Source organism: Anas platyrhynchos, chromosome 17 (assembly GCF_047663525.1).
Source record: "Anas platyrhynchos isolate ZD024472 breed Pekin duck chromosome 17, IASCAAS_PekinDuck_T2T, whole genome shotgun sequence".
NCBI classification, from domain to species: Eukaryota; Metazoa; Chordata; class Aves; order Anseriformes; family Anatidae; genus Anas; species Anas platyrhynchos.
In genome coordinates, this window is record NC_092603.1 from 1,815,499 (window position 1) to 1,839,247 (window position 23,749).

Genomic DNA, 23,749 nt, shown 5'->3' on the forward strand with positions numbered 1-23,749 from the left:
CCCAGCTTGTCATGTCCCCTTGTGGTACCTGCAATCAGGGTGTTGCTGTGCCCAACTGATCCATGGCTTCCCTGGGAAAACTCTCAGAGTAGTAGGTTTGGGACAGGGACATGGCCCCATATGACACTGCCTCTTTTTGTTCCTGCACGGGGCAACCCCAGTGTCTAACCACTCTGCTTCAGCCCATGAGGGACCAGAAGGCCCCCTGTGTACTCTGCACTGCATCTGGATGTGGCCCTGTTCCCTCAACCTCTCGCATCTCCTATCTGCTACCACAAGAGCAATGCCACAGCATAATTGCATCTGCAAGGACTTCAAACAAAATAAACAGCCCAATGATTTGCTGATTCACCACAAACTGTGCCTCATGACTGACCTGGAGTGGCGGGTAGGAGCGGCTGGGCAAGGTGCTCCTGTCCCAGCCCGGTTGTCTGATTGCACCTGGTGGTCTTGATTGTCTCATTACACACTGGGCAATGCGTCCCAACTTTCTATCACAGCACAGCACCGTTTCGGACACATCCTGGGTGCCCCATCGCTGCACAGATGGCCCTGGGGTCTCCATGCATTGCTGAAGCCCACAGCAAGGCCGGGAAAACTGCGGAGGGGAGAGGCGAAGGGCGGGAGGGTAGGGGGTGGGCAGGGTTTCCGTGTACCCAGCACTCACCTGTGCCGCCTAAACACCTGCAGTGCTTTCGCTTTCCACTTTCACTCCTTGGAACCTGCCGGGACAAAGCAGGGCCATGGGGCTGCTGTGGTCGGGGGGCATCCGCCTGCTGCTGCTGCTCCTGCTGCTGCTGCTGCTGCTGGGGGTCCTGGGCGGGGCGGCAAGAGGTCAGTGCATGCGGGCACCGGGCCCCCCGGGCCTCTTCTTCCCCTCCCAGGCCACCTGGGCTCGGCCTCCCCTCCGGGCTGCCCCTCAGCCGCCCCTGTTCCCACGGAGCCCCACTCCCTGCGCTATTTCCACACCATGGTTTCGGACCCGGGCCTGGGGTTGCCACAGTTTGTGGCCGTGGGGTCCGTGGACTGGGAGGTCTTTGTGTACTACGACAGCGAGACCCGGAGAAAGTTGCCCTGGGTGGACTGGATTGTGGCCCATATGGATCAGCAGTACTGGGACAGGGAGACGGAGACCTCATGGGGGAGTGAGCAGATTTTCCACGTGGGCCTGGACACACTGCGGGAGCGCTACAACCAGAGCAGGGGTGAGAGCAGGCTGGGCCACAGCTCTGCAGGTTGTGGGAGCAGGTGCTGTGGCAGGGGTGGGGGGCTCCCCAGCCCCACTGAGGGGGCCCTGCCCACATGCTACTGCCCCAGCCCTGGCCATGTTGTTTAGTCCCTGCTGGTGTTGCTGTCACGGGGCTCTCAGCCACCCTGTCCTAGCACCACAATGCTCCTGGTGCCTTGTCCCACACCCAGAGGAGTGCTTCGAGACCCAACCCAGCCTCTTGCCACCCCCACACTACTCAGAAAACCCTGTCCCGGAGCTGGGGAGCTCCAGGTCACCCCCCTCCCAGCCCTTCCACATCCCCACAGCAGTCACAACATCCAGAGCCAGAGGGGCACCTGCCCCCATTGTCCCAGCCCCTTGTTTTCCCATCGTGCTTTTGGCTCCCAGCACAAATCCTGAGGGATTTCTCCCACCCCATCTGAGCTCACAGCATTGACAAAACCGTAGAAAGCTCTTCCTGCCACAATGTACTGTGGTGTTGGGCCCCTACCCCGTCTTTCAGATTCAAAGAACGGAGGCTGGTTAAGAAGACAGGATGGATGAAGAGTTAGGGAAGAAAGCAAGGCAGGCACTCTGGCTTCGAGAACTGACCCAGTAACTGTGCACAGACCAAGGTAAGAAATAGGAAGCATTGCCTTGGGGGTCAGGCAAGACTTTTGTGTGAAGTGAGTGTGGAGCCCTGATCCATGGTCCCACAGGTCCACAAGGGGCACAGCTGGAGATGGCTGAAGCAAGAGTAGAAGTGAGAAAGGAAGAGTCTCAGGGAAATCTGGAGTATGGGGCTCCCTTACACAGTAAAGAGATCAGCAGTACACCGGGGAATCTGGTTAACCCGTTAGTTAACCCATAAGCCCGGTCCCCGCACTGCCCACCTTGCTTTCACTTTCGCTTCTGGCAACGTGCGGGACCGCGATCTACCCGGTGCTTGATGATGTCACGAGAATACCGGGTAATCATTGGTAGAAGGGCTGCGGAGCCGCCAATCGCGTCGCGGGACGGGGCCCGAGACTCCGGATGCCTTCGAGCTCCGGCGGCAATTCGGGGCACAGCGGAGCCATGGGGCCGGGACAGGTGGGGGCCCTGGGCCTCGGCCTGAGGCTGCTGCTGGGGGTCCTGGGCGGAGCAGCGAGCGGTGAGTGGGAGTGGGGCCGGGCCCTCCCGGCACCGGGACCCCCCGGGCCTCCCCTCTCCTCCCCTTCCCCTCTCGGCCCCCTCCGGGCTCGGCCTCCCCTCGGGGATGCCCCTCTCAGCCGCCCCTGTTCCCGCAGAGCCCCACTCCCTGCGCTATTTCGACATCGGGGTGTCGGACCCGAGCCCGGGGGTGCCGCAGTTCGTGACCGTGGGGTACGTGGATGGGGAGGTCTTCGTGCGCTATGACAGCGAGACCAGGAGGATGGCGCCCCGGGTGGACTGGATTGCGGCCAATACGGATCAGCAGTACTGGGACAGGGAGACTGAGAACTTACAGAGGAGTGAGCAGGTTTTCCACGTAGGCCTGGACACGCTGCGGGAGCGCTACAACCAGAGCAGGGGTGAGAGCGGGCTGGGCCACAGCTCTGCAGGCTGTGGGAGCGGGTGCTGTGGGAGGGGTGGGGGGGTCCCCAGCCCCACTGAGGCCTGGCCCTTCCCCCATGCTACTGCCCCAGCCCTGGCCGTGCTGTTCGGTCCCTGTGTGGTGTTGCTGTCATGGGGCTCCCAGCTGCCGTGTCCCAGCCCCACGATGCTGCTGGTGCCTTGTCCCACACCCAGAGGGGTGCTTCCAGACATAACCCAGCCCCTTGCCACCCCTATGCTGCTCAGAATCCCCTATCCCAGAGCTGGGGGGCTCCAGGCCAACCCCTCCCAGCCCTTCCACATCCCCACAGCAGTCAGGACCCCCAGAGCAAGAGGGTCTCCTGCCCTCCATTGTCCCAGCCCCTTGCTTTTCCCATGGTGCTTCAGGCCTCTACCCCAAACCCTGAGGGATTCCCCCCACCCCATCTCAGCTCCTGGTCACCTCACAGCATTGACAACCCTGTACAAGGCCCTCGCTTCCTGAAAGTACTGTGGTGCTGGGCCCCAGCCCAGTCTTTCAGGGATGCAGCACTCTGGGACAGGGCAGTGTGTGGCACCTGCATGCGCTGCCAGTGGGGTCTGCACCTCATTAAAGGGCCAGGACTGTGGCTGCCCCTGACCCCCTGTCCCTCATTGTGTTTCAGGGTCTCACACGTTGCAGCGCATGTATGGCTGTGACCTCCTTGAGGATGGTAGTATTAGGGGGTTTCACCAGATTGGCTATGAAGGAAATGACTTCCTTGCCTTTGACAAAGACACGCTGACGTACACTGCAGCGGACGCTGCAGCACTAATCACCAAGAGGAAGTGGGAGCAGGAAGGGACTGATGCTGAGCGCAACAAGTACTACCTGGAGAACACCTGCATTGAGTGGCTGAGGAAATACATGAGCTTTGGGAAGGACGTGCTGGAGAGGAGAGGTGAGGCTGAGGGGGGATGCAGCACCAGGCTGTAAGCAGGAGCAGGGCCAGTGCAGGGAGCTCAGCCTGGCCCTTGCTGCCACCCCCTTCCCCAGAACGCCCCGAGGTTCGAGTGTCCGGGATGGAGGCCGAAAAGATCCTGACCTTGTCCTGCCGTGCTCACGGCTTCTACCCGCGACCCATCTCCATCAGCTGGCTGAAGGATGGCATGGTCCAGGAGCAGGAGACCCAGAGGGGGAGCACCGTGCCCAACAGTGACGGCACCTACCATGCCTGGGCCACCATCGATGTCCTGCCGGGGAACAGGGACAAGTACCAGTGCCGTGTGGAGCATGCCAGCCTGCCCCAGCCCGGCCTCTTCTCATGGGGTGAGCCCAGCAGCAGGGGATGTGCGGGAATGGAATGTTCAGGGGCTCCCCCTTCTCCTGCTGATGACCCTAATTTTCCCCAGAGCCACAGTCCAACCTGATCCCCATCGTGGTGGGGGTGGCTGTCGCTGTCGTGGCTGTCATCGCTGCCCTGGCTGGATTTGCTGTCTGGAAGAGCAAGCAGGGTAACGTGCCTGGGCGGGTGAGGCAGAGGGGTGCGGGAGGAAGGCAGGGTCTGGAGGGGCTGTATGAGGAGCTGGGGCACCTTTGGGAGGCCCCCAGCCTGGCTGTGACATGTGGCTGGTGCTGATGCTTTGTTCTGTCTGCAGGGAAGAAGGAGAAGGGCTACAATGTGGCACCAGGTGAGTGACAATGGCAGCATTGTCCCGAGCGTCTGCCCAACACTGGGGCAGTCCTGGGGCTCTGGTTTTTCTTGGGGCTCCCAGCATAGCAGTGCTCTGTTCCACTTATGGTGCTGCTGCCCTTCCTGTGCCTGCTGCTGGGCTGGGGCTCACAACCACTCCGCTCTTGCAGGCAGTGACGGGGGATCCAGCTACTTGTGCACAGGTATAGAATGAGGCTGTGGGTTAAGGCAGGAGCCCCAGGGAGGTTTTGAGGTCCCCGCTTGTCATGTCCTTTGTGGACTTTGTGTAGGCACAGTGAGCCTACACGTCAGTACATGAGGGGCCTCTTCTGTCTGAGTGAATTTGTTTGCCAGGACTGGTAAGGAGAAAGAGAATCACAGAGGGGCTGGGGTTGGATGGGAGCCACAAGGATCACTGGGTCCAAATCCTGGGTCCTCAAAGGAAAACGCAAAAAATCAGACCCTGTGTCTGAGAGTGTTAGCCAACTGCTTGAACTCCGGTAGGCATGATGCTGTGACTGGTGCCCTGTGGAGCGTGTTCCAGTGCCTGACCACCCCGTCAGTGAAGAACCTTTTTGTGATATCAATCCTGAACCATCCCGGTTGCAGCTTCAAGCCATCTCCTCAGGTCCTAATCGCTGGTTGCTGTGAGAATGAAAGTTGTCTCTTTGCAGTAGAAACTTCCACTAACCTTGCATATTCAAAAGTGATTGTGCATGCTTAACAGTGGGGGGTATGGTTGTCGTGGTAATGGTTGGTCAAGTAAAACTGTACCTACCTGGTATAGTAATAAGTGTCGAGTAGTTTGTGAACCTGTAGCACTCAGCCAATGAGGAAACAGGGGAGGAATCAAGTGTCAGCTAATAGGGAATATAAGGTTATGATGTACTTGCAGCACGTCCGCCATTGCAATCACAAAAATGCTGCTTCAATGTCCTGGTTTCAGTTAGAACAGAATTAATTTTCTTCCTAGTAGCTGGTGGAATGCTGTGTTTTGGCTTAGGATGAGAAGAGTGCTGATAACACCCCAATGCTTTAATTGTTGCAGAGCAGTGCTTACACCAAGCCAAGGACATCTCAGCCTTTTGCTCTGTCCTGCCAACGGGCAGGCTGGGGGTGCAGTAAGAGCTGGGAGGGGACAGACCCAGGACAGGTGACCCAAACTAGCCAAAGGGGTATTCCATACCATCTGACGTCATGCTAAACAATATATAGGGGTGGCTAGCTGGGGGGAGGGGGCCGGACTGCTCGGGGTTAGGCTGGGCATCGGTCAGCGAGTGGTGAGCAATTGCATTGTGCATCACTTGTTTGTACATATGATTATTACTTTCCTATTATCACCATTGTATTATTATTATTATTATTGTTATTATTATTTTTGTTATTATTATTTTCCTGTCTTATTAAACTGTCTTTATCTCAACTCAAGGGCTTCACTTTCCATTTCTCTCCCCAGTCCCAGAGAGGGAGAGGGGAGGGTGAGCGAACGGCTGCGTGGTGTTTAGCTGCCGGCCGGGTTAAACCACGACATTCAATGAGATCCTAGCCTGAGCCTGTGTTATTGACTGCAGATTGTTTCTCACAAATTCGGGGCTCATCCGGGATCTAATCGCCTTCTAGGTAGCCCCATTACCAGTGCAGCTGGAAGGCATGCCCCGCTGCTTTCAGCCTGTGCCTTAGTGACGGTGGTTCTGCAGAGAGCTGACAAAGAATGGAGGCTGCTTGAGAAGACAGGATGGATGAAGAGTTAAGGAAGAAAGCAAGGCAGGCACTCTGGCTTCGAGAACTGACCCAGTAACTGTGCACCGACCAAGGTAAGAAATAGGAAGCATTGCCTTGGCAGTCTGCTGGCCCTGCCCATGGCTCGTCGACCACTTTGGAGGAGCTGCCAGCCCTGGGTCTGTCTCTGTGCTCTCCTGGGGCTTCACCAGCTCAGGAAGCCTCCTGTAGGCTGCGGTGAATCAAGGAACATCTGCTGTATTGGGACTGGATGAAGGGAGAGAAATAATAGGGGAGAAAGCTACTACTGCGGGAACATGGGGCTGGTTTTTACAGACTGTGGATACCAGGACTGGGCGAACTGACTACACCTGCAACTGAGGGCACCAAGGATGAGGAAATAGAACCCATCTCCTGGGAAGTGGAAAGGGAAAAGGCATTCAAAGCTATTACAGATGCCTTAACATCTGCCCCTGCACTGAGGCTCTCAGATTACTCAAAGCCTTTTGATTTATTTGCCCAGGGGCTGGGTCCAGCACACGCTCTGAAGGCCTCTCCACCCTTGATGGAATCCACAGATCCTCCCAGTTCAGTGTCATTATGAACAACTTGATTGACAACTGTATTGACCCGTTTATGAATACCACATCTCAAGTGGACAATGCAATAGATTGCTGGCATTGTTAAAAAAACAAAACTACTGCATACTGAATTCTAGTGCTTAGTAAAACCAATCCATGAAACATTTTGATATCAACCCAAGTCATCCTACTTATTCCCTGAAGCTCTAAATTATCAGCCACAGCCTGTCAAAGCAAGCTCATGTAGCTGTCCAATCGAAAGTTTGGATTCCTTACCCAGTGTGCAATGAGCCTATCCTCACACTAGGTGGAGATATTGTTTATTTCAGAATTGTGCAAGTACCAGGTGGTTTCTCGCTAAACTGGCACACCTAAGGATTTCCCGTGCCACACTTTAGACCATGTCTTATCACTACATGTAGATGTTAGCACAGACCTCTAATTTCTAATTGGTTACATAATGAGCATACTGCTGGTTTGCAAAATCATTCTAGGCATCCTCAGAGGGGAAGGGTCTCTTGTTGGGCTGTGGTCTCTCAGCCTAAGGGCATGAATTTTACTATTCTAATGAGGATAGTCCTCATTAGTATTAGAAACTCATTCCTTTGTTTGTCAGCCAAGTCTTTCTAAAAAGTTGATTGGTAGCACATTCAGTAGTATACGTATTGGATGTTTCCTTACCAAATGGCCGTTCTGATCAAGTAGTTTTTTTTATGAATCATCCTTTAGATATCCTCAAGGCCTGGATCATCTTGCCCTTGCCTTGAAACACAGATTTTACAGCTTTTACCACAACACAAAGTTAACAATACAAACTTAAATTGTTACTGGCATCAATACCCCATCACATCAACACTGGCCCCATAGTGCATTACAATGCACCAGCAATTCAGTATGGGTGGGAGTAACAAGCAGTTGTAATTACAGCTGATATTACAATCACACCCCAGTGGGGCTGCTTTTGTAATGTCACAGCATAGGAGCTTGTCTTGACACTGACCTGAAAAAAACTCATCGGCCTGTGACAAGGAATCAGCAATTACCATCAAATGTGCTTTTAATGGTTTGAAGTCCTGGAATCTTACCTGGAAGGTCAGCAATAAAAATTGCCAAAGTTGCTCGAATTTTACTTTTCTTTACTTTACACGCTGTTCTACTGGCTCCAACCTACATCAGTTGGTTGCTGGACACCACAGGCTGGGCTGGGTTGTGGTGAGTTAAGGGATGGCAGGAGCCTGGCTACCTCCTCCAGCTGCTGCAGACCAGAACCTTTCTGCCTGGTCACTGGAACCAGTACAGAGCAGGACAGGCAGGAACACCCAGTGCCATCCTGCCTAGAATTTGGAGCCCAGCCGGGTGCCCAGAGACCTGGCAGTTATGCTCAGGCTGAGGTAAGCAGCTGCCACTTTCTGAGAGTCAGCCAGCAGCCAAACTAAGCACAGGTCCCACAGACAGACACATGGACAGACACACACATGCACACAGACACACAGAGACTTGACCCCAGCAGCCAGCGCCAGGATCATGGGCTGTGACTCGCCACCCCACTCCAGCTGCTGGCACTGAGCCCTGCACTGGCCTCACTCACTCTCACCCCAGTCCCTAAACTGAAGAAAATGTTTAATGAGAAGTTACAAGAAGACAGGATAGATTGGTGTTTGGCACAGCGCTCAGCCAGAGAAGCACTGATGGGTCCTATTTCGCACACAGGTGGCCCCTTTCCTTCCTTTTCTGCCTCTGTATATCTTTGTTCCTTCTGCTCCCCTGCCCTGCACATCCCCCACCAGTCCCACACCACTCCCGGTCCAAGGTGCTCCTGGTTCACATCTTATCAGTTGCAAAGTCCAGGCTGATCTTCCTGGAAGCTGCACCTTTGCTTGCTTGGTTGCCAACACGGAGTATGACGGGGACGTTCCTTTTTTGTCACCGTGCCCATGTTGGTTCTGTCAGGTCTGTGTCCAGCTAGAGGTTGGTTTCTGCTTGTTTTTCTCCTTTTCCATTGGTTTCCAATGCATGAGGTCTCCAAGCAACCTTGCTGGAAGAAACACTCTTGCTCTCCCATGCCCCCACCAGTCAGTGTGAGTGACCAGCTTTGGTTCTCACCACTGCTGCCCAGTCAGGCTTCTGTCCCCTTCAGGTCTAATTTATGGCTTACTCTTTTTCTTATTATCCCTCATCCCAGTGAAGGAGGTCCTTGGCCAGATTCCCCTAGGGAGCACACACTCTCCTTCCACATGCCCTTACAGCCTGCCTGGGCTGCACAGCAAGCAGTATCTTGGACTGCAGCAGGAGCCGTGTTGGAGGAGGCCAAGGGAGGTGATCCTTTGCCTCTGCTCAGTGCTGGTGAGGCCACCCCTGGGGCACTGGGCCCAGTGCTGGGCTCCCCAGCACAAGAGAGACCTGGAGAGAGTTCAGCGAGGGTCATGAAGGCGACGAGTGTGCTGGAGCACAGGGGGCTCCATCTGAGCACCAGGAAATTCTCATGGTGTGGGCAACCACATGCTGGCACAGGTTGGTGGGTCTGCATTCTTGGGCGTATTCAAAAGCCTCATGGGCATGGCCACGGACAACTGGCTTTGAGTGGCCCTGTCCTGCCTAGTCTGCGGGTGGAGGACAGGCGGGGGTGATGGAGATGGCCCCCAGTGGGGTCCTGCCCAATGCCAGCTGCCCCCGCTCCTGGGGACAGCCCTGATGGGGACACGTCCTGGGTACCCCATCGCTGAGTGGGTGGCCCCTGCTCTCCCCGAGCGCCGCTGCAGCCCACAGCAGGGCTGAGAAACGTGGGGGCTTAGGGGGGAGGGCGAAAAGTCCGGGTGTGGCCGGGATTTCCCGGTCCCCATCTCCCCTCCCCCCCCGCGGCGCTCTCAGCGCTTTCGCTTTCGCTTCTGGCAACCTGCGGGACCGCGATCTACCCGGCGCCCGGTGACGTCACGAGAACACCGGTTACTCATTGGTAGATGCGCTGCGGAGCCGCCAATCGCGTCGCGGGGCGGAGCTGGAGACGCGGGATACCTTCGAGCTCCGGAGGCAGCTCGGGGCACAGCGGAGCCATGGGACCGGGACGGGCGGGGGCCCTGGGCCTCGTCCTGGGGCTGCTGCTGGGGGTCCTGGGCGGAGCAACGAGTGGTGAGTGTGAGTGGGGCCGGGCCCTCCTGGCACCGGGACCCCCCGGGCCTCCCCTCTCCTCCCCTTCCCCTCTCGGCCCCCCCTGGGCTCGGCCTCCCCTTGGTGCTGCCCCTCTCAGCCGCCCCTGTTCCCGCAGAGCCCCACTCCCTGCGCTATTTCTACACCGCGGTGTCAGAACCGAGCCCGGGGCTGCCTCAGTTCGTGGGCGTGGGGTATGTGGATGGGGAGGCCTTCGTGCGCTATGACAGCGAGACCCACAGGATGGATTCCATGGTGGACTGGACGTCGGCCATCGATGACCAGCAGTACTGGGAGTGGAACACCCAGAACTTTCAGAATGATGAGAAGATTTTCCGCGTGAACCTGGACACGCTGCGGGAGCGCTACAACCAGAGCAGGGGTGAGAGCGGGCTGGGCCACAGCTCTGCAGGCTGTGGGAGCGGACGCTGTGGGAGGGGTGGGGGGGTCCCCAGCCCCACTGAGGCCTGGCCCTGCCCCCACACTACTGCCCCAGCCCTGGCTGTGCTGTTTGGTCCCTGTGTGGTGTTGCTGTCATGGGGCTTCCAGACACCCTGTCCCAGCACCACGATTCTCCTGGTGCCTTGTCCCACACCCAGAGGGGTGCTTCCAGACCCATCCCAGCCCCTTGCCACCCCCACGCTGCTCAGAACCCCCTGTCCCGGAGCTGGGGAGCTCCAGGCCACCCCATCCCAGCCCTTCCACATACCCACAGCAGTCAGGACCCCCAGAGCCAGAGGGACTCCCGCCCCTGTTGTCCCAGCCCCTTGCTTTTCCCATGGTGCTTCAGGCCTCCACACCAAAACCGGAGTGATTCCCCCCACCCCATCTCAGCTCCTGGTCACCTCACAGCATTGACAACTCCGTACAAGGCCCTTGCTGCCCCAACATACTGTGGTGCTGGGCCCGAGCCCAGTCTTTCAGGGATGCAGCACTCTGGGACAGGGCAGTGTGTGGCACCTGCATGCGCTGCCAGTGGGGTCTGCAGCTCATTAAAGGGCCAGGACTGTGTCTGCCCCTCACCCCCTGTCCCTCATTGTCTTTCAGGGTCTCACACAGTGCAGCGCATGTATGGCTGTGACCTCCTCAAGGATGGTAGTATTAGGGGGTTTGAGCAGTATGGCTACGAAGGAAGAGACTTCATTGCCTTGGACAAAGACACGCTGACGTTCACTGCAGCAGATGCTGCGGCACAAATCACCAAGAGGAAGTGGGAGGAGGAAGGGACTTATGCTGAGAGGACGAAGTACTACCTGGAGAACACCTGCATTGAGTGGCTGAGGAAATACGTGAGCTATGGGAAGGACGTGCTGGAGAGGAGAGGTGAGAGTGAGGGGGGATGCAGCACAAGGCTGTAAGCAGGAGCAGGGCCAGTGCAGCGAGCTCAGCCTGGCCCTTGCTGCCACCCCCTCTCCAGAGCGCCCTGAGGTCCAAGTGTCGGGGATGGAGGCCGACAAGATCCTGACCTTGTCCTGCCGTGCTCACGGCTTCTACCCGCGACCCATCTCCATCAGCTGGCTGAAGGATGGCATGGTCCAGGAGCAGGAGACCCAGAGGGGGAGCACCGTGCCTAACAGTGACGGCACTTACCATATCTGGGCCACTATTGATGTCCTGCCGGGGGACAGGGACAAGTACCAGTGCCGTGTGGAGCATGCCAGCCTGCCCCAGCCCGGCCTCTTCTCGTGGGGTGAGTCCAGAAGCATGGGATGCGTGGGACTGTGATGTTCAGAGGCTCCCCCTTCTCCTGCTAATGGCCCTAATTTTCCCCAGAGCCACAGTCCAACCTGATCCCCATTGTGGCGGGGGTGGCTGTCGCTGTCGTGGCTGTCATCGCTGCCCTGGCTGGATTTGCTGTCTGGAAGAGCAAGCAGGGTAACGTGCCTGGGCGGGTGAGGCAGAGGGGTATGGGAGGAAGGCAGGGACTGGAGGTGCTCTGTGAGGAGCTGGGGCACCTTTGGGAGGCCCCCATCCTGGCTGTGACATGTGGCTGGTGCTGATGCTTTGTTCTGTCTGCAGGGAAGAAGGGGAAGGGCTACAACGTGGCACCAGGTGAGTGACAGTGGCAGCGATGTCTCCAGCATCTGCCCATCACTGGGGCAGTCTTGGGGCTCTGTTTTTTCTTGGGGCTCCCAGCACAGCGGTGCCGTGTTCCACTTATGGTGCTGATGTGCTTCCAGTACCAGCTCCTAGGCTGGGGCTCACGGCTGCTTCTCTTTTGCAGGCAGCGAAGGGGGATCTAACAGCTCAAACGCAGGTATGGGGCTGGGGGTTCAGTCAGGAGCCCCAGGGAGGTTTTGGGGTCCCAACTTGTCATGTCCCCCTATGGTGCCTTCAATCAGGGTGTTGCTGTGCCCAACTGGTCCTTAGTTCCCTGGGAGAACTCTCAGAGTAGCAGGTTTGTGATGAAGATGTGGCCCCATATGACGCTGTCTCTTCTTGTCCCTGCAGGGAGCAACCCCAGTGTCTAACCGCTCTGCTTCAGCCCGTGAGGGACCAGACAGCTCCATGTGTACTTTGTGCTGCAGCTAGATGTCCCTGTTCCCCCCAACCTCTCACATCTCCTATCTGCTACTGAAGAGCAGTGCCACAGCATAATTGAATCTGCACGCCTTCATACAAAATAAACTGTACAATGATTTGCTGATTTGCCACAAAGTGTGCCTGGTGTCTGATCTGGAGTGGTGGGTGGGAGCAGGTGGGCAAGGTGCTCCTATCCAGGCCTGGTGGGTCAGGGTTGCCCAGAGAAGCTGCATGGGGAAATTGGGGAGGCATCGGTGGAGGCTGGGAGCTGCATGCAGAAAGAGCTCAGCACAGTGAGCCTATGCGTCAGTATAGCAGGGGCCTCCTCCTTCTGGATGAATATTGTTTGCCAGGACTTGTCACAAGAATCCCAGAGGGGCTGGGGTTGGATGGGACCTCTTGAGGTCTGCTTCCCCCAAAGCACTGTTCTGCACCCCCGAATGCCTGTTGCCCCGGACAAGTCCTGTGCAATTCTCAGTATCTCCTCTACTGGAGACTCCACAGCCCCTATGGACTCCCCTGAGCCTCCTCTGCTCCAGGCTGAGTAGGCCCAGCTCCCTCAGCCTCTCCTCCCAGAGGAGATGCTCCAGTCCCTGCAGCATCTTTGGTAGCATCTGACTCTCCCCAGTGCGGCCAGGTCTCTCTTGTATCAGAGAGCCCAGCACTGGGCCCAGAACCCCCTCTGTGGGTGCCTGACCACCATCTTGGGCAAGAACCTTTTCTGAACAGCTGGCCTGAGCCTTCCCTGTGGCAGCTCCATGCCATTCCCTCAGACCCAGAGAGAAGAGACCGGTGCCTGCCCCTCCACTCCCCTCATCAAGAAGCTGTGGGCCACCACGAGGCCTCCCCTGCATCTCCTCTGCTCTGGGCTCAACAAGCCAAGCACCTTCAGCCGCTCCTCACACGCCTTGCCCTGCAGAGCCTTCGCCGTCCTCGTAGCCCTCCCTTGGAGGCTCTCGCACAGTTTCATGCCCTTCATCTTCTCTGGTGCCCACAGCTGCACGCAGTGCTCGAGGCGAGGCCTCACTCACATAGAGCAGAGCTCCCCACATCCCATCGCAATCCAGCTCACTCCTCTCTGGAGTGTTTCCACTTTATTCCATACAAATCCCGGCACCAACAGGAGCAGCCCCCACCTCCCATCCTGCAGCCAGAACAGGAGCTGGTTGCTGCTCCCTGTCCCTATCCCCGGGGGTTTTCAGCTGCCCTGTGGGTTGTTAGCGCTGCAGCAGGCGGCTGTAGGGCCCACCACAGGCCGTGAGCTCAGCGGGCGTCCCCATCTCAGCCACGGTGCCATGCTCCAGCACCACGATGCGGTCGGCCTTCTCCAGCATCCATGGGTGGTGGGTGATGAGCAGCACCGTCCGGTCCCCCCCACTCTGCACCCACTGCTGCAGCTGCAGGAGATGCCGGTGCCCATCAGCCTCCGCCACGGAGCTGGACCCCTTCTCCCAGGCACAGTCCACCACTCACCGCCACATCCCCATCCCCATCCAGAGCACTGGTGGCCTCGTCGAGGATGAGGACAGTGGGGCATCGCACCAAGGCCCGGGCAATGGCAACACGCTGCTTCTGCCCAGCCGAGAGCTGATCTCCTCTCTCCCCTACATCTGCAGGATGGGGACAGGGAGGTGACTGGGACAGACACCCAGTTGCCCCTGCTCCCCAGTACTCACCAGTGTCAAAGCCTTGGTCCAGTGCAGAGATAAAGTCCAAGGCACCAGCAGCCTCTGCAGCTGCTATGATCTCCTCCTCCCTGCAGTCCTCCAGCCCATAGGCAATGTTGTCCCGGATGGAGCCAGAGAAGAGCACGGGCTCCTGCCCCACCAGTGCCACCTGCCCCGAGGCAGAGGCTGAGTCCGGGCACTGCTCAGCACATTTGTGCTGCACACTCTCCTGCAGCCACACTCACCTGGCGGTGTAGGTACCGGTGCCTGTAATCACGCAGTGGCACCCCATCCAGCAGCACCTCCCCAGCCGTGGGCTCATAGAAGCGCTGCAGCAGCCCAGCACAGGTGCTCTTCCCACTGCCATTCAGCCCTGCCAGTGCTGTCACCTCACCGGGGCGCAGCTCGAAGGAGACATCCTGCAGGACAAGGTGTTCGGGGCGCGTGGGGTAGGCAAAGGAGACGTGCTGGAAGGTGACGTGGCCTTGCAGTGTGGCAGGCTCCGAGGTGCCCCCAGTGCCCACAGCTGGCTCACGGTCCAGGTAGTCGAAGATCTTGTGGGCAGCTGCCACATTGCTCAGCAGGTCACCGTAGGCGTATGCCAGCGCCTGTGTGGGGCAGAGCTACTGGCACCAAGGAAGGGGACACAGTGATGTGCTCATGGCAGGGACAGACGTGGGGATGTGCCTATGGGGGATGTACTGCCCAACCTTACCTGCACACTGCTGCCGGCATTATTCTGGTAGAGGATGAAGGCGACAAGGCCGCCAGCAGTGAGGGTCCCCTCACGGAGCTGCTGGTGGCCACAGTACAACACCAGTGCCTGCACGGCCAGCTGCAGTGCCTGCAGGGACAGGGGTGAGTGGGGATGTCCTTGTGCCAATAGGCACCTGGGTCTCCCCATGTCAGCCTCACCCGCCGGATGAGGAGGAAGATTGCTGTCTCCATGTCCCGCTGGTCCCGCAGCCCCAGCATCTTGGTCAGTGCCTGGCCGTACCGGCGCTCTTCCTCCTCCTCCCCAGCGAAGGCCCGCACTGTCTCGATGGAGGAGATGGCCTCCTGCACCACCATCCCAGTGCCAGCTGTTGCATCCAGCACGGCCTGCTGCAGCATCTGGGTAGGGCCAGTGGGCATCAGCACCCATGGGATGGCACAGCTGAGTCCTCACCATCCCATCCCATCTCCATTCCTGCTCTCCTCTTGCCTGTTGTCCCCTCCCCATGATCACCATTCCCACAATCTTCATCCCCACGTTCCTGACCCTGTCATTCCCAGCTTCAAACCTCCTGTTCCATCCCGGTAATCCGCACCCTGCTGTCCTGTCCCAGCCATCTCCATCTCACCATCGTTGCCCAGCCATCTCTACCTCACATCCCATCCCCACCATGCCCATTTCTTGCTGTCCCCAACCTGCCACCCTCTTCCTGCTGTCCCCATCCATCCAGCCATCACCATCCCTGCTCTCCTGTTTCTCCTGTCCCATGTCCACCATCACCTGGTGCCGGGCATTGTAGACCTTGTGCGCAGCAATGGCAAGGGGCACCTCAAGCAGCGCCAGCAGGGTCAGGCGTGGTGAGAGCGCCAGCATGAAGGCACTGAGCCCCAGAACCTTCCCCAGGTTCCTCAGGGCGATGTTGGCACTGCCTGGCACCACCCTGCTCGCCAGTGGCACGTCAGTGGCCAGCCGGGAGGCCAGATCAGCTGCAAGGGTTGAACAAGGTCAGTGGGGGATACACCATGGGGACAGGGACAGGGAACCCCCCGTTTTGTACCTGCTGTGGTCTGCTGGAAGAAGGCCAGATCCTGGTGTACCAGGCCAGAGAAGAGCCGGTCGCGGGTGCGCAGTGTGAGGCGAGCCATGATGAAGCTGAAGAGGCCCCCACGGCAGCCAGCAAACAGCGAACTGGGCAGAATGGGGGGACAGAGATATCCTGAAACCCATCAGGCACCATCCCAGGTGTGGACAGGGTCTGGGAGAGGAACTGGGGGTCCCTACCTGCTGGCAGAGGCGAGGCACACAAAGCTGATGGCAGTGGCAAAGGCAGTGGGGCCATCCCCATGACGGAGGACATCCAAGGCCTTCCCAGTGCAGTAGGGCACGGAGGTCTCACCCAATGCAGCCAGCACGAGGAAGAAGAAGGCTCCGCTGAGGAAGGGCCACTCAGGCCAGGCCAGGGCCAGCTGCCGGCGCAGGGCCGCCTGGTACTTGACCTCCTTGGTCCCCAGGGCCACCCCAGGTGCCAGGGAGGTCCAGGTGAGCAGGGCCAGCAAGACTGCCCCGTAGGCCAATGCCAGCCAGGACGGTGTGGCCATGGCCAGCAGCACTGGTGGAGCCCCAGGCAGCTCCAGGCAGCCCCGCAAGGTAAGGAAGGTGGCAGGGGCCAGGCTCACCAGGGCCGCGGCTCCCCGGGGTCCTCCGGGGGCCAACAGCATCCCAGCTCCCACCAGCACTGGTAGCCGCAGCCCAGCCTCCAGCCATGTGGCCACTAGACCCAGCTGGGCCAGTGCCGGAGCCAACCGGGCCAGTGCTGCCAGCACGACCAGGTCAGCCAGGAGCAGGACACAGGCCAGGCGCAAGGTGGGCAGCAACTCCATGGCTTGGGGGCTCTGAGGAGCGTTCAAGGCCCTACCCAGCAATCCCAGACCCTCTGCTGGTCACTTGGACCCTGCTGGGCTCCCTGAGGCACTCCCCAGGGAACACCAGTGCTCCCAGTGCAGACTCCTCAGCTCCCCTTGACCCTGTCTAGCACCCTGGGGCTCACACCAGTGCTCCTGGCTTATCTCTGAGACCCTGCTGAGCTCCCTGGGACACCAGTGCTCCCAGTAAATCCCCCAGTCCTGACCAGGACCCCCAAAGACCCTTCCCAGCACCCTAGAACATAACCCAGTACACCCAGTATGGCCCCCTAGTCTCGTCCTGGATCCCCAAACCTCTCAGGAACACACCTGTAACCCCCAGCGCAGCCTCCTTCACCTTTTTGAGACCCACCCCTGGCACACTGAGGACACACCAGCTCTCCCAGTCTTCCCAGTCCAGCCCCCCCTCACCAGCCCCGTGTTCCCCAGACCTGCTCGGCTCGGCTCAGCTTGGCCCGGCCGAGTCCAACCGCCCCCCCCTGGCTCCCCCCAGCCTGCTCTGCCTCCCCCCGGGGCCCCCAGACCCACCCGGCCCCAGCCGCTCCCTCTATGCTCTGGCCCCGCCACCTTTCACTTTCATTTTCACAGCCCTTCTCCCCCGGCCCCGCCCTACTCCCGCCTCGCCACGCCCCTTTCACCCGTCGCCACGCCCCCCTCCGCCCCTTGCCACGCCCCCTCCTCCCCTTGCCACGCCCCCCTCCCCGCCCCTCCGCAACCTGCTCCGGACCGATCTGCCCGACAACTGGTGACGCGCCTCCGGCCTCAGCCAATGACAGGCGACGCCGGCGCCCATCCCGTCCCGGCGCTGGGTTTCATTTTCCGAGAAACGGGACCGGGACCGGCTCCGGGACCGCAGAGGGGCCGGGAGGGTCGCGTGCACTGACCGGGGACGATGGGCGCCGGCCGCCGCCTCCTGGAGTCGCTGCGCCCCGAGCGCTGGCGCTGCGCGGTGGTGGCGGCGCTGATGGGGGCTTCGTCACTCGGTAGGGGAGGGGGGCAGCACACCCACTTTAGGGGGGGCTGCATGAAATGTGGGGGGCCAGCCATAAATCGGGGGGGGGCAACACACCTATCAGAGCAGTATTGATATTTGGAGGGGGCTGCATTGGAGTTGTACCCCAATGGGGAGTTGCACTGAGCTTTGGGGGGGCTGCAAAAAATCTGGGGGGGGGGGCAGCAAGTGGGGGGGGCAGCACTGTATGGGAGCAGCGTTGAAATTTGGGGAGGGGGCTGCATAGTCTTGGGGGCTGTACCCCAATGGGGAGCAGCATTGAGCTTTGGGGGGAGCTTCATGAAATGTAGGGGGTTGCATGAAATGTAGAGGGTTGCATGAAATGTTGGGGGGTCAGCCACAAACCAGGGGGGGCAGCACCCCAATGGGGAGCAGCGTTGAGCTTTGGTGGGGGGCTGCACAAATTCGGGGGGGGGGGGGCAGCCACAGAATGGTGGGGGGAGAGAGCAACCCAATGGGGAGCAACACTGAGCTTTGGGGGGAGGGTGCATGAAATTTAGGGGGGTCAGGTTCAAACCAGGGGGGCAGCACCCCAATGGGGAGCAACACTAAGCTTGGGGAGGGGGGGCTGCACAAAATCTGTGGGGCATCACTGGACCCCCCTACCACCCCCACTGCCCCGGGGGACCCCATCAACCTGACCGTGGTTTGGTGACAGGGGAGATGGCCATCCCCTACTACACGGGGCGCGCCAGCGACTGGGTGGCCCGCGAGGACGAGCTGGCGGCCATCTGGCCCATGGTGCTGCTGGGGCTGAGCAGGTATTTTGGGGAGGGGGACGTGCTGGTCGGGGAGCAGCACGGGGGTCTCCCTGATGCACACACAGACACACACACACACGCCCTCCTTGTGCCCTTCCCACCGCAGCGCCGTCACCGAGCTGGCCTGCGACATCGCCTTCGTGGGGACGCTGAGCCGCGTGCACGGCCACCTGCAGCGCCGCCTCTTCGCTGCCGTCCTCCGCGGGGACATCGCTGAGCTGCGGGACGAGGGGGCCGGTGAGCATGGGATTTAGGGTCGGGCCCGGCGGCGGGGTGGGGACAGGCACCGGGATGCTCAACCCCGCTGTCGTCCTCCGCCTTGTCCCCCTGCAGGGGATGTGGCAGCACGGGTGACAGGGGACGTGGAGGCCACCCGTGAGGCCCTGGGCGAGGCGCTGAGCCTGCTGCTGTGGTACCTGGCGCGGGGCATCTGCCTCTTCAGCACCATGGCCTGGCTGTCCCCACGCATGGCCCTCGTCACCGCCCTGGTGCTGCCCTTCCTCCTGTTGCTGCCCAGGGCCATCGGCAGGCTCCAGCAGGTGAGGGGGGGCTGTGGGCCCGCTGTCACCTCCATGTATCCGTTGCCATCCCCCTTTTATGTGCCTGTTGTCACCTCCATGTGCCCACCCTGTCTGGGCCCGTTGTCCCCACAACATGTATGTCCTCTCCATGTGCCTGCTGCCTCCTGCATGTGCCCAATGTCCCCTCCATTCACCCAACACCCTCTGCATGTCCCCACTGTCCCCTCCACTATGCCCACCATGTCCCTCCAGCCCCCTCCCCGTGTCCACCATCTCCTCCATATGCCCTCTGCCCCCTCCCTGTACCCCATTCCCCACCTGCCAGCCCTGTGGTGACATTGCTGTCCCCAGGGCCTGGCTCCAAAGGTGCAGAAGGCGCTGGCCCACGCCAGCGAGGTGGCAGTGGAGACCTTCCAGGCCATGGCCACTGTGCGCAGCTTCGCCAACGAGGACGGGGTGGCCGCACGCTACCGCCAGTGCCTGCACCAGACCCACCAGCTGGAGAAGCAGGATGCAGTCCTCTACGCTGTCTCGGCCTGGACCAGTGGTGTACGGGATGCGGTGGCACAGTGGCAGGGGGTTGGGGAACAGGATGGCGTGGGGGCGGTGGAACATGGGTACACAATAGTGTAGGGGTAGTGGGACATGGGGACGCAACAGCATGGGGACTGCAGAACATGGGGACACGATGAGAAGGGTCTGAGGGATATGACATGGGGCTGGGGGACATGGGGATGTGATGACGGAGTTGAGAGATATGACGGTATAGGGCTAGGGGACATGGGGACATGATGGCCTGGGGACACTAGGACATGGTGAGCATGATAGCACAGGGGATGCAGGGCACAAGGGTGTGAACACAGGGAATGGGACAGCACAGAACCTACAGGACATGGGGGACGCAATGGCATGGGGAAACATGACAGTTCTGGGGCTCCAGGGCATGGGGGACATTGATGACATGAGGGAGGTGATAGAGCAGGGCTGGGAACTCAGTGTCCCTGCAGAGAGTTAGCCACGGCCCTGTGGGGAGGTGTTCCCTGGGGGTGACTCCTCACGGTGTCCCCAGTTCTCAGCGCTGGCCCTGAAGATGGGGATCCTCTACTACGGGGGACAGCTGGTGGCCGCGGGGACCATCAGCACTGGGGACCTTGTCACCTTCCTCCTCTACCAGTTGCAGTTCACTGATGTCGTGGAGGTGAGCCCAGGTGCCCTTGTCCCCATGTCCTCCTTGACATGTCCCACGGCCAGTCCTCCTGTGTCCCCATGCCCACCCGTGTCCCCAGGCCCTCCCTCTGTCCCCATTTCTGTCCCTCTGTAACCCCCTGCTGTGTCCCTGTGCCCTCCCCACCATGTCCCTGTATCACCCACTATGTCCCCGTATCTACCCTGTCACATCCCCATGCCAGTCCCCCCGTGTCCCTGCATCCTCCGAGCTCCTGTGTCCTCCATGTCTCCATGCCCTCCTGGCCATGTCCCCATACCCATTCCCTCCGACCCCAAACACTGTCACTCACATCCCTGTGCTGTCCCCAGGTCCTGCTCCACTACTACCCCACGCTGACGAAGGCTGTGGGCTCCTCGGAGAAGATATTTGAGTTCCTGGACCGGGAGCCACAGGTTGCGCCCTCGGGGACACTAGCACCCAGTGACCTGCGGGGCCACCTCCAGCTTGAGGACGTCTGGTTCTCTTACCCTGGGCGCCAGGAGCCTGTCCTCAAGGTGGACACGGGGACACAGCAAGGGGACACAGAGACACAATGGCAGAGCGTGGCAGGCGTGGGGACACAGCAGGGGGACACAGGGACATGATGGGAGAGTGTGGCAGGTGTGGGGACACGACAAAGGAGACATAGGGACATGATGGGAGAGTGTGGCGTGAGGGGACACGGCAGGGGGACACAGGGACATAATGGGGGAGTGTGGCAGGCGTGGTGACATGGTAGGGGGACACAAAGTGACATGGCATGGGGACATGGTGGGGGAGGGTGTGGGAATGTGGCAAGGGGACACAGGGACATGGTGGGGATGTGGCATAGGGACACATAGGACAGTGTGGGGACATGGCAGAGGGACACAAGGACGTGTCAGGGAGGGCATGGGGACAGGGTACACAGGGCCACAGCAGGGACTTGGCATTGCCACCACAGATGTGGCAGGGAGGGCGGCGGGGGGACACAGGGAGGGGATGGGGCAAGTGGGACACAGCAGGGAGGGTGTGGGGACATGGGGTCACGGAGGTGCAAATGGCCACGTCCCCCTAGGGTGTGTCCCTGGAGCTGCGCCCCGGGGAGGTGCTGGCACTGATGGGGCCCCCGGGCGCGGGGAAGAGCACCCTGGTGTCCCTGCTGCTGCGCCTGCACCAGCCCACGGCCGGGCGCCTGCTCTTGGACGGCCATCCCCTCAGCGCCTACCGCCACTCCTACCTGTGCCACCGGGTGAGTTGCTTTCCTGCGCCCTGTCACCAGACTTTGTCCTCTTCTGTGGCCCCAGTTGTCCCTGTGGGGTCACCAGAGGACGTCTTCGTGCCTCCCCCAGCCATCCCTCCTGGGGTCACTGGCTGTCCCCCCGCACCCCTTCCCCTCGCCACTTGGTCCCCAGCCATGTCCCCAGATGTCCCTGCCCACCCCCACTGTGTCCCCCGATGACCCTGCCATGTCCCCAGCCACCCCCACCATGTCCCCGGCTGTCCCAATAATGTCCTCCATGGCCACCCCTACTGTATCACCAGCCATCCCTGCTATGTTGCCACTCATTCTCATTATGTCCCCAGATGTTCCTGACATGTCCCTAGCCATCCCCACCATGTCCCCTCTACGTTCCCGCTGTGTCCCCCATCAGTTCCCTGCTGTGTCCCCCATCAGGTCCCCACCATGTCCCCTGCTATCCCCACTATCTCCCCCACTGTGTTATTGCCACGTCCCCGCCATATCCTCAGCCATCCCCACTATGTCCACAGCTGTCCCCATTGTGTCCCCTGCCCCCGGCCACCCCTCCCATGTCACCAGCTGTGGTACCATCCATTCCCACCACATCCCCGGCTGTCCCCTCCATTGCAGGTGGCCACCGTCCCCCAGGAGCCGGTGCTCTTCGCCCGCTCACTCCACGCCAACATCGCCTATGGGCCAGAGAGCTGGAGCCGGGCACAGGTGACAGCGGCAGCCCGCCGGGTGGGTGCCCACAACTTCATCACCCGCCTGCCCCGAGGCTATGACACAGGTAGAGTGTTCCCCCCCTATCCCTGTCCCATCCAGGGTCCCCATGTCCTCTCCCCTGACCCCTCTGTCCCTGCAGAGGTGGGTGAGCTTGGGGGACAGCTCTCCGGGGGACAGCGGCAAGGGGTGGCCATCGCCCGTGCTCTGGTGCGGGACCCTCACATCCTTGTCCTTGATGAGCCCACCAGCGCCCTGGATGCTGAGTGCCAGCAGCAGGTGGGGCGCGTCCCTATGTCCCCTCAGTCCCCATTCCTAACAGCACTCCTGTCCCCGGGCATCCCTTTGGGTTTCCATTTCCACTGTCCCGTTGTCCCTGGTTTCTGTGTTCCCTTTGTCCCCACTCCTGGTGTCTCCTGGGTCCTTTTTGTCCCCACTCCTCGTGTCCCCTGGTCCCTGGGTTCCCTTTGTCCCCACTCCTGGTGTCCCCTGGTGCCCTGCTCCCCCATCTCCTGGGTCCCCATATGTTCCTTCTGCAGTCCCCTTGGTCCTTGCTCCCAAAGCCCCTGGGGTCCCTAATCTCCACATCCCCTGGGTCCCCAGTCTCCATGCCTCCTGGGTCCTCACTCTCAGTGTCCCCTCAGTCCTGAAGTGGGGTTGGGGCCATCCCATGCATCTCCGCTGACCGCATCTCCTGCCGCAGGTGGAGCGGGAGCTCTTCGAGGACAGCGGGACCAGGCGCACGGTGCTGCTGGTGACAGGGCAGGTGGCCCTGGCAGCACGGGCACACCAGGTGGCCCTGATGGAGGGGGGGCAGGTACGCGAGCAGGGCCCCCCCAGCAAGCTGCTGCGCCCCGGCAGCCGCTACTGGCACCTGCTGCAGGATGGGGGACGCCAGGGGACATTGGGGGATGGGGACAAGGGCACAGGGAGTGGGGATGAGGGGCAGCAGGAGCCAGGGATGAGGACGGTACAAGCCAGAATGGAGACATCAGGGGATGGGGAGCTGGGCAGCACTGAGCAGACAAGGAGCTGGGATGGGGACACTGGGAGCCAGGATGGTGACACTGAGAGCTGGGATGGTGACACAAGGGCCAGGGATGGGGACACCAAGGGCAGAGGTATAGGTGGGGACACTACTATCCCTTGGGATGGAGACACCAGGAGCTAGGATGGGGACACCAAGGGCAGAGATGGGGACCCAAGGAGCAGTGACAAGGGACCATGAGACATGGGCACCAAGCCAGACAATGCTGCAGTGTCCCTGCTGCATGGCCGTGACCAGGGCAGCCACTGGATGAACTGGGGTATCACCGGGTGCCACTGGGTGCCATCAAGGTTGGCGGCCGGCAGGGACGGCCATGTGACACAGAGCGTTAATAAATCTTTGTGTTTGTACCTGGGATGTGCTGGGGACTCTGGGGGGGGGGGAGAGGGAGCACAGTCATGGGTACTGGGTCCTAGGGGTGCCACCGCCCCAGTGGCACACATTGGGAAGGGGCTGGTGGTCACTGGTGTGTGCCCCAGTAAGCCAGGCAGTGTTTTGGGGGCAGGGAGGAAGGGGGCATACTGGAGCACTGGTGTGTGTTCTAGGG

The 23,749-nt window shown here is 60.2% G+C and overlaps 3 protein-coding genes across 3 annotated transcripts; 2 read left to right on the forward strand and 1 right to left on the reverse strand.

Moving 5' to 3' along the window:
• Window positions 1-2,205: 2,205 nt before the first annotated feature.
• On the forward strand, window positions 2,206-12,539 carry LOC101790497 (uncharacterized). Its single transcript, XM_072024735.1, has 16 exons — window positions 2,206-2,363; window positions 2,500-2,763; window positions 3,430-3,705; window positions 3,801-4,073; window positions 4,157-4,258; window positions 4,403-4,435; window positions 6,058-6,183; window positions 6,680-6,819; window positions 9,695-9,863; window positions 10,000-10,263; window positions 10,929-11,204; window positions 11,299-11,571; window positions 11,655-11,756; window positions 11,901-11,933; window positions 12,106-12,138; window positions 12,333-12,539. The coding sequence occupies exons 1-16, from the start codon at window positions 2,246-2,248 to the stop codon at window positions 12,350-12,352; spliced, it is 2,502 nt and encodes an 833-aa protein (XP_071880836.1). The 5' UTR covers window positions 2,206-2,245; the 3' UTR covers window positions 12,353-12,539.
• Window positions 12,540-13,483: 944 nt separating this feature from the next.
• Window positions 13,484-17,268, reverse strand: TAP2 (transporter 2, ATP binding cassette subfamily B member). The gene is made up of 9 exons (XM_005030372.4): window positions 16,068-17,268; window positions 15,844-15,974; window positions 15,567-15,772; window positions 14,987-15,184; window positions 14,787-14,915; window positions 14,317-14,679; window positions 14,081-14,240; window positions 13,878-14,014; window positions 13,484-13,801 (listed from the first exon to the last, which is right to left on the reverse strand). The coding sequence occupies exons 1-9, from the start codon at window positions 16,664-16,666 to the stop codon at window positions 13,622-13,624; spliced, it is 2,103 nt and encodes a 700-aa protein (XP_005030429.4). The 5' UTR covers window positions 16,667-17,268; the 3' UTR covers window positions 13,484-13,621.
• A 208-nt stretch (window positions 17,269-17,476) lies between these two features.
• On the forward strand, window positions 17,477-23,552 carry TAP1 (transporter 1, ATP binding cassette subfamily B member). Its single transcript, XM_038172500.2, has 11 exons — window positions 17,477-17,691; window positions 18,379-18,481; window positions 18,588-18,718; window positions 18,815-19,020; window positions 19,354-19,551; window positions 20,072-20,200; window positions 20,539-20,724; window positions 21,267-21,440; window positions 22,062-22,221; window positions 22,297-22,433; window positions 22,858-23,552. Exons 1-11 carry the CDS (start codon window positions 17,601-17,603, stop codon window positions 23,323-23,325), a joined length of 1,983 nt encoding a protein of 660 aa, XP_038028428.2. The 5' UTR covers window positions 17,477-17,600; the 3' UTR covers window positions 23,326-23,552.
• The last annotated feature ends 197 nt before the right edge of the window (window positions 23,553-23,749 follow it).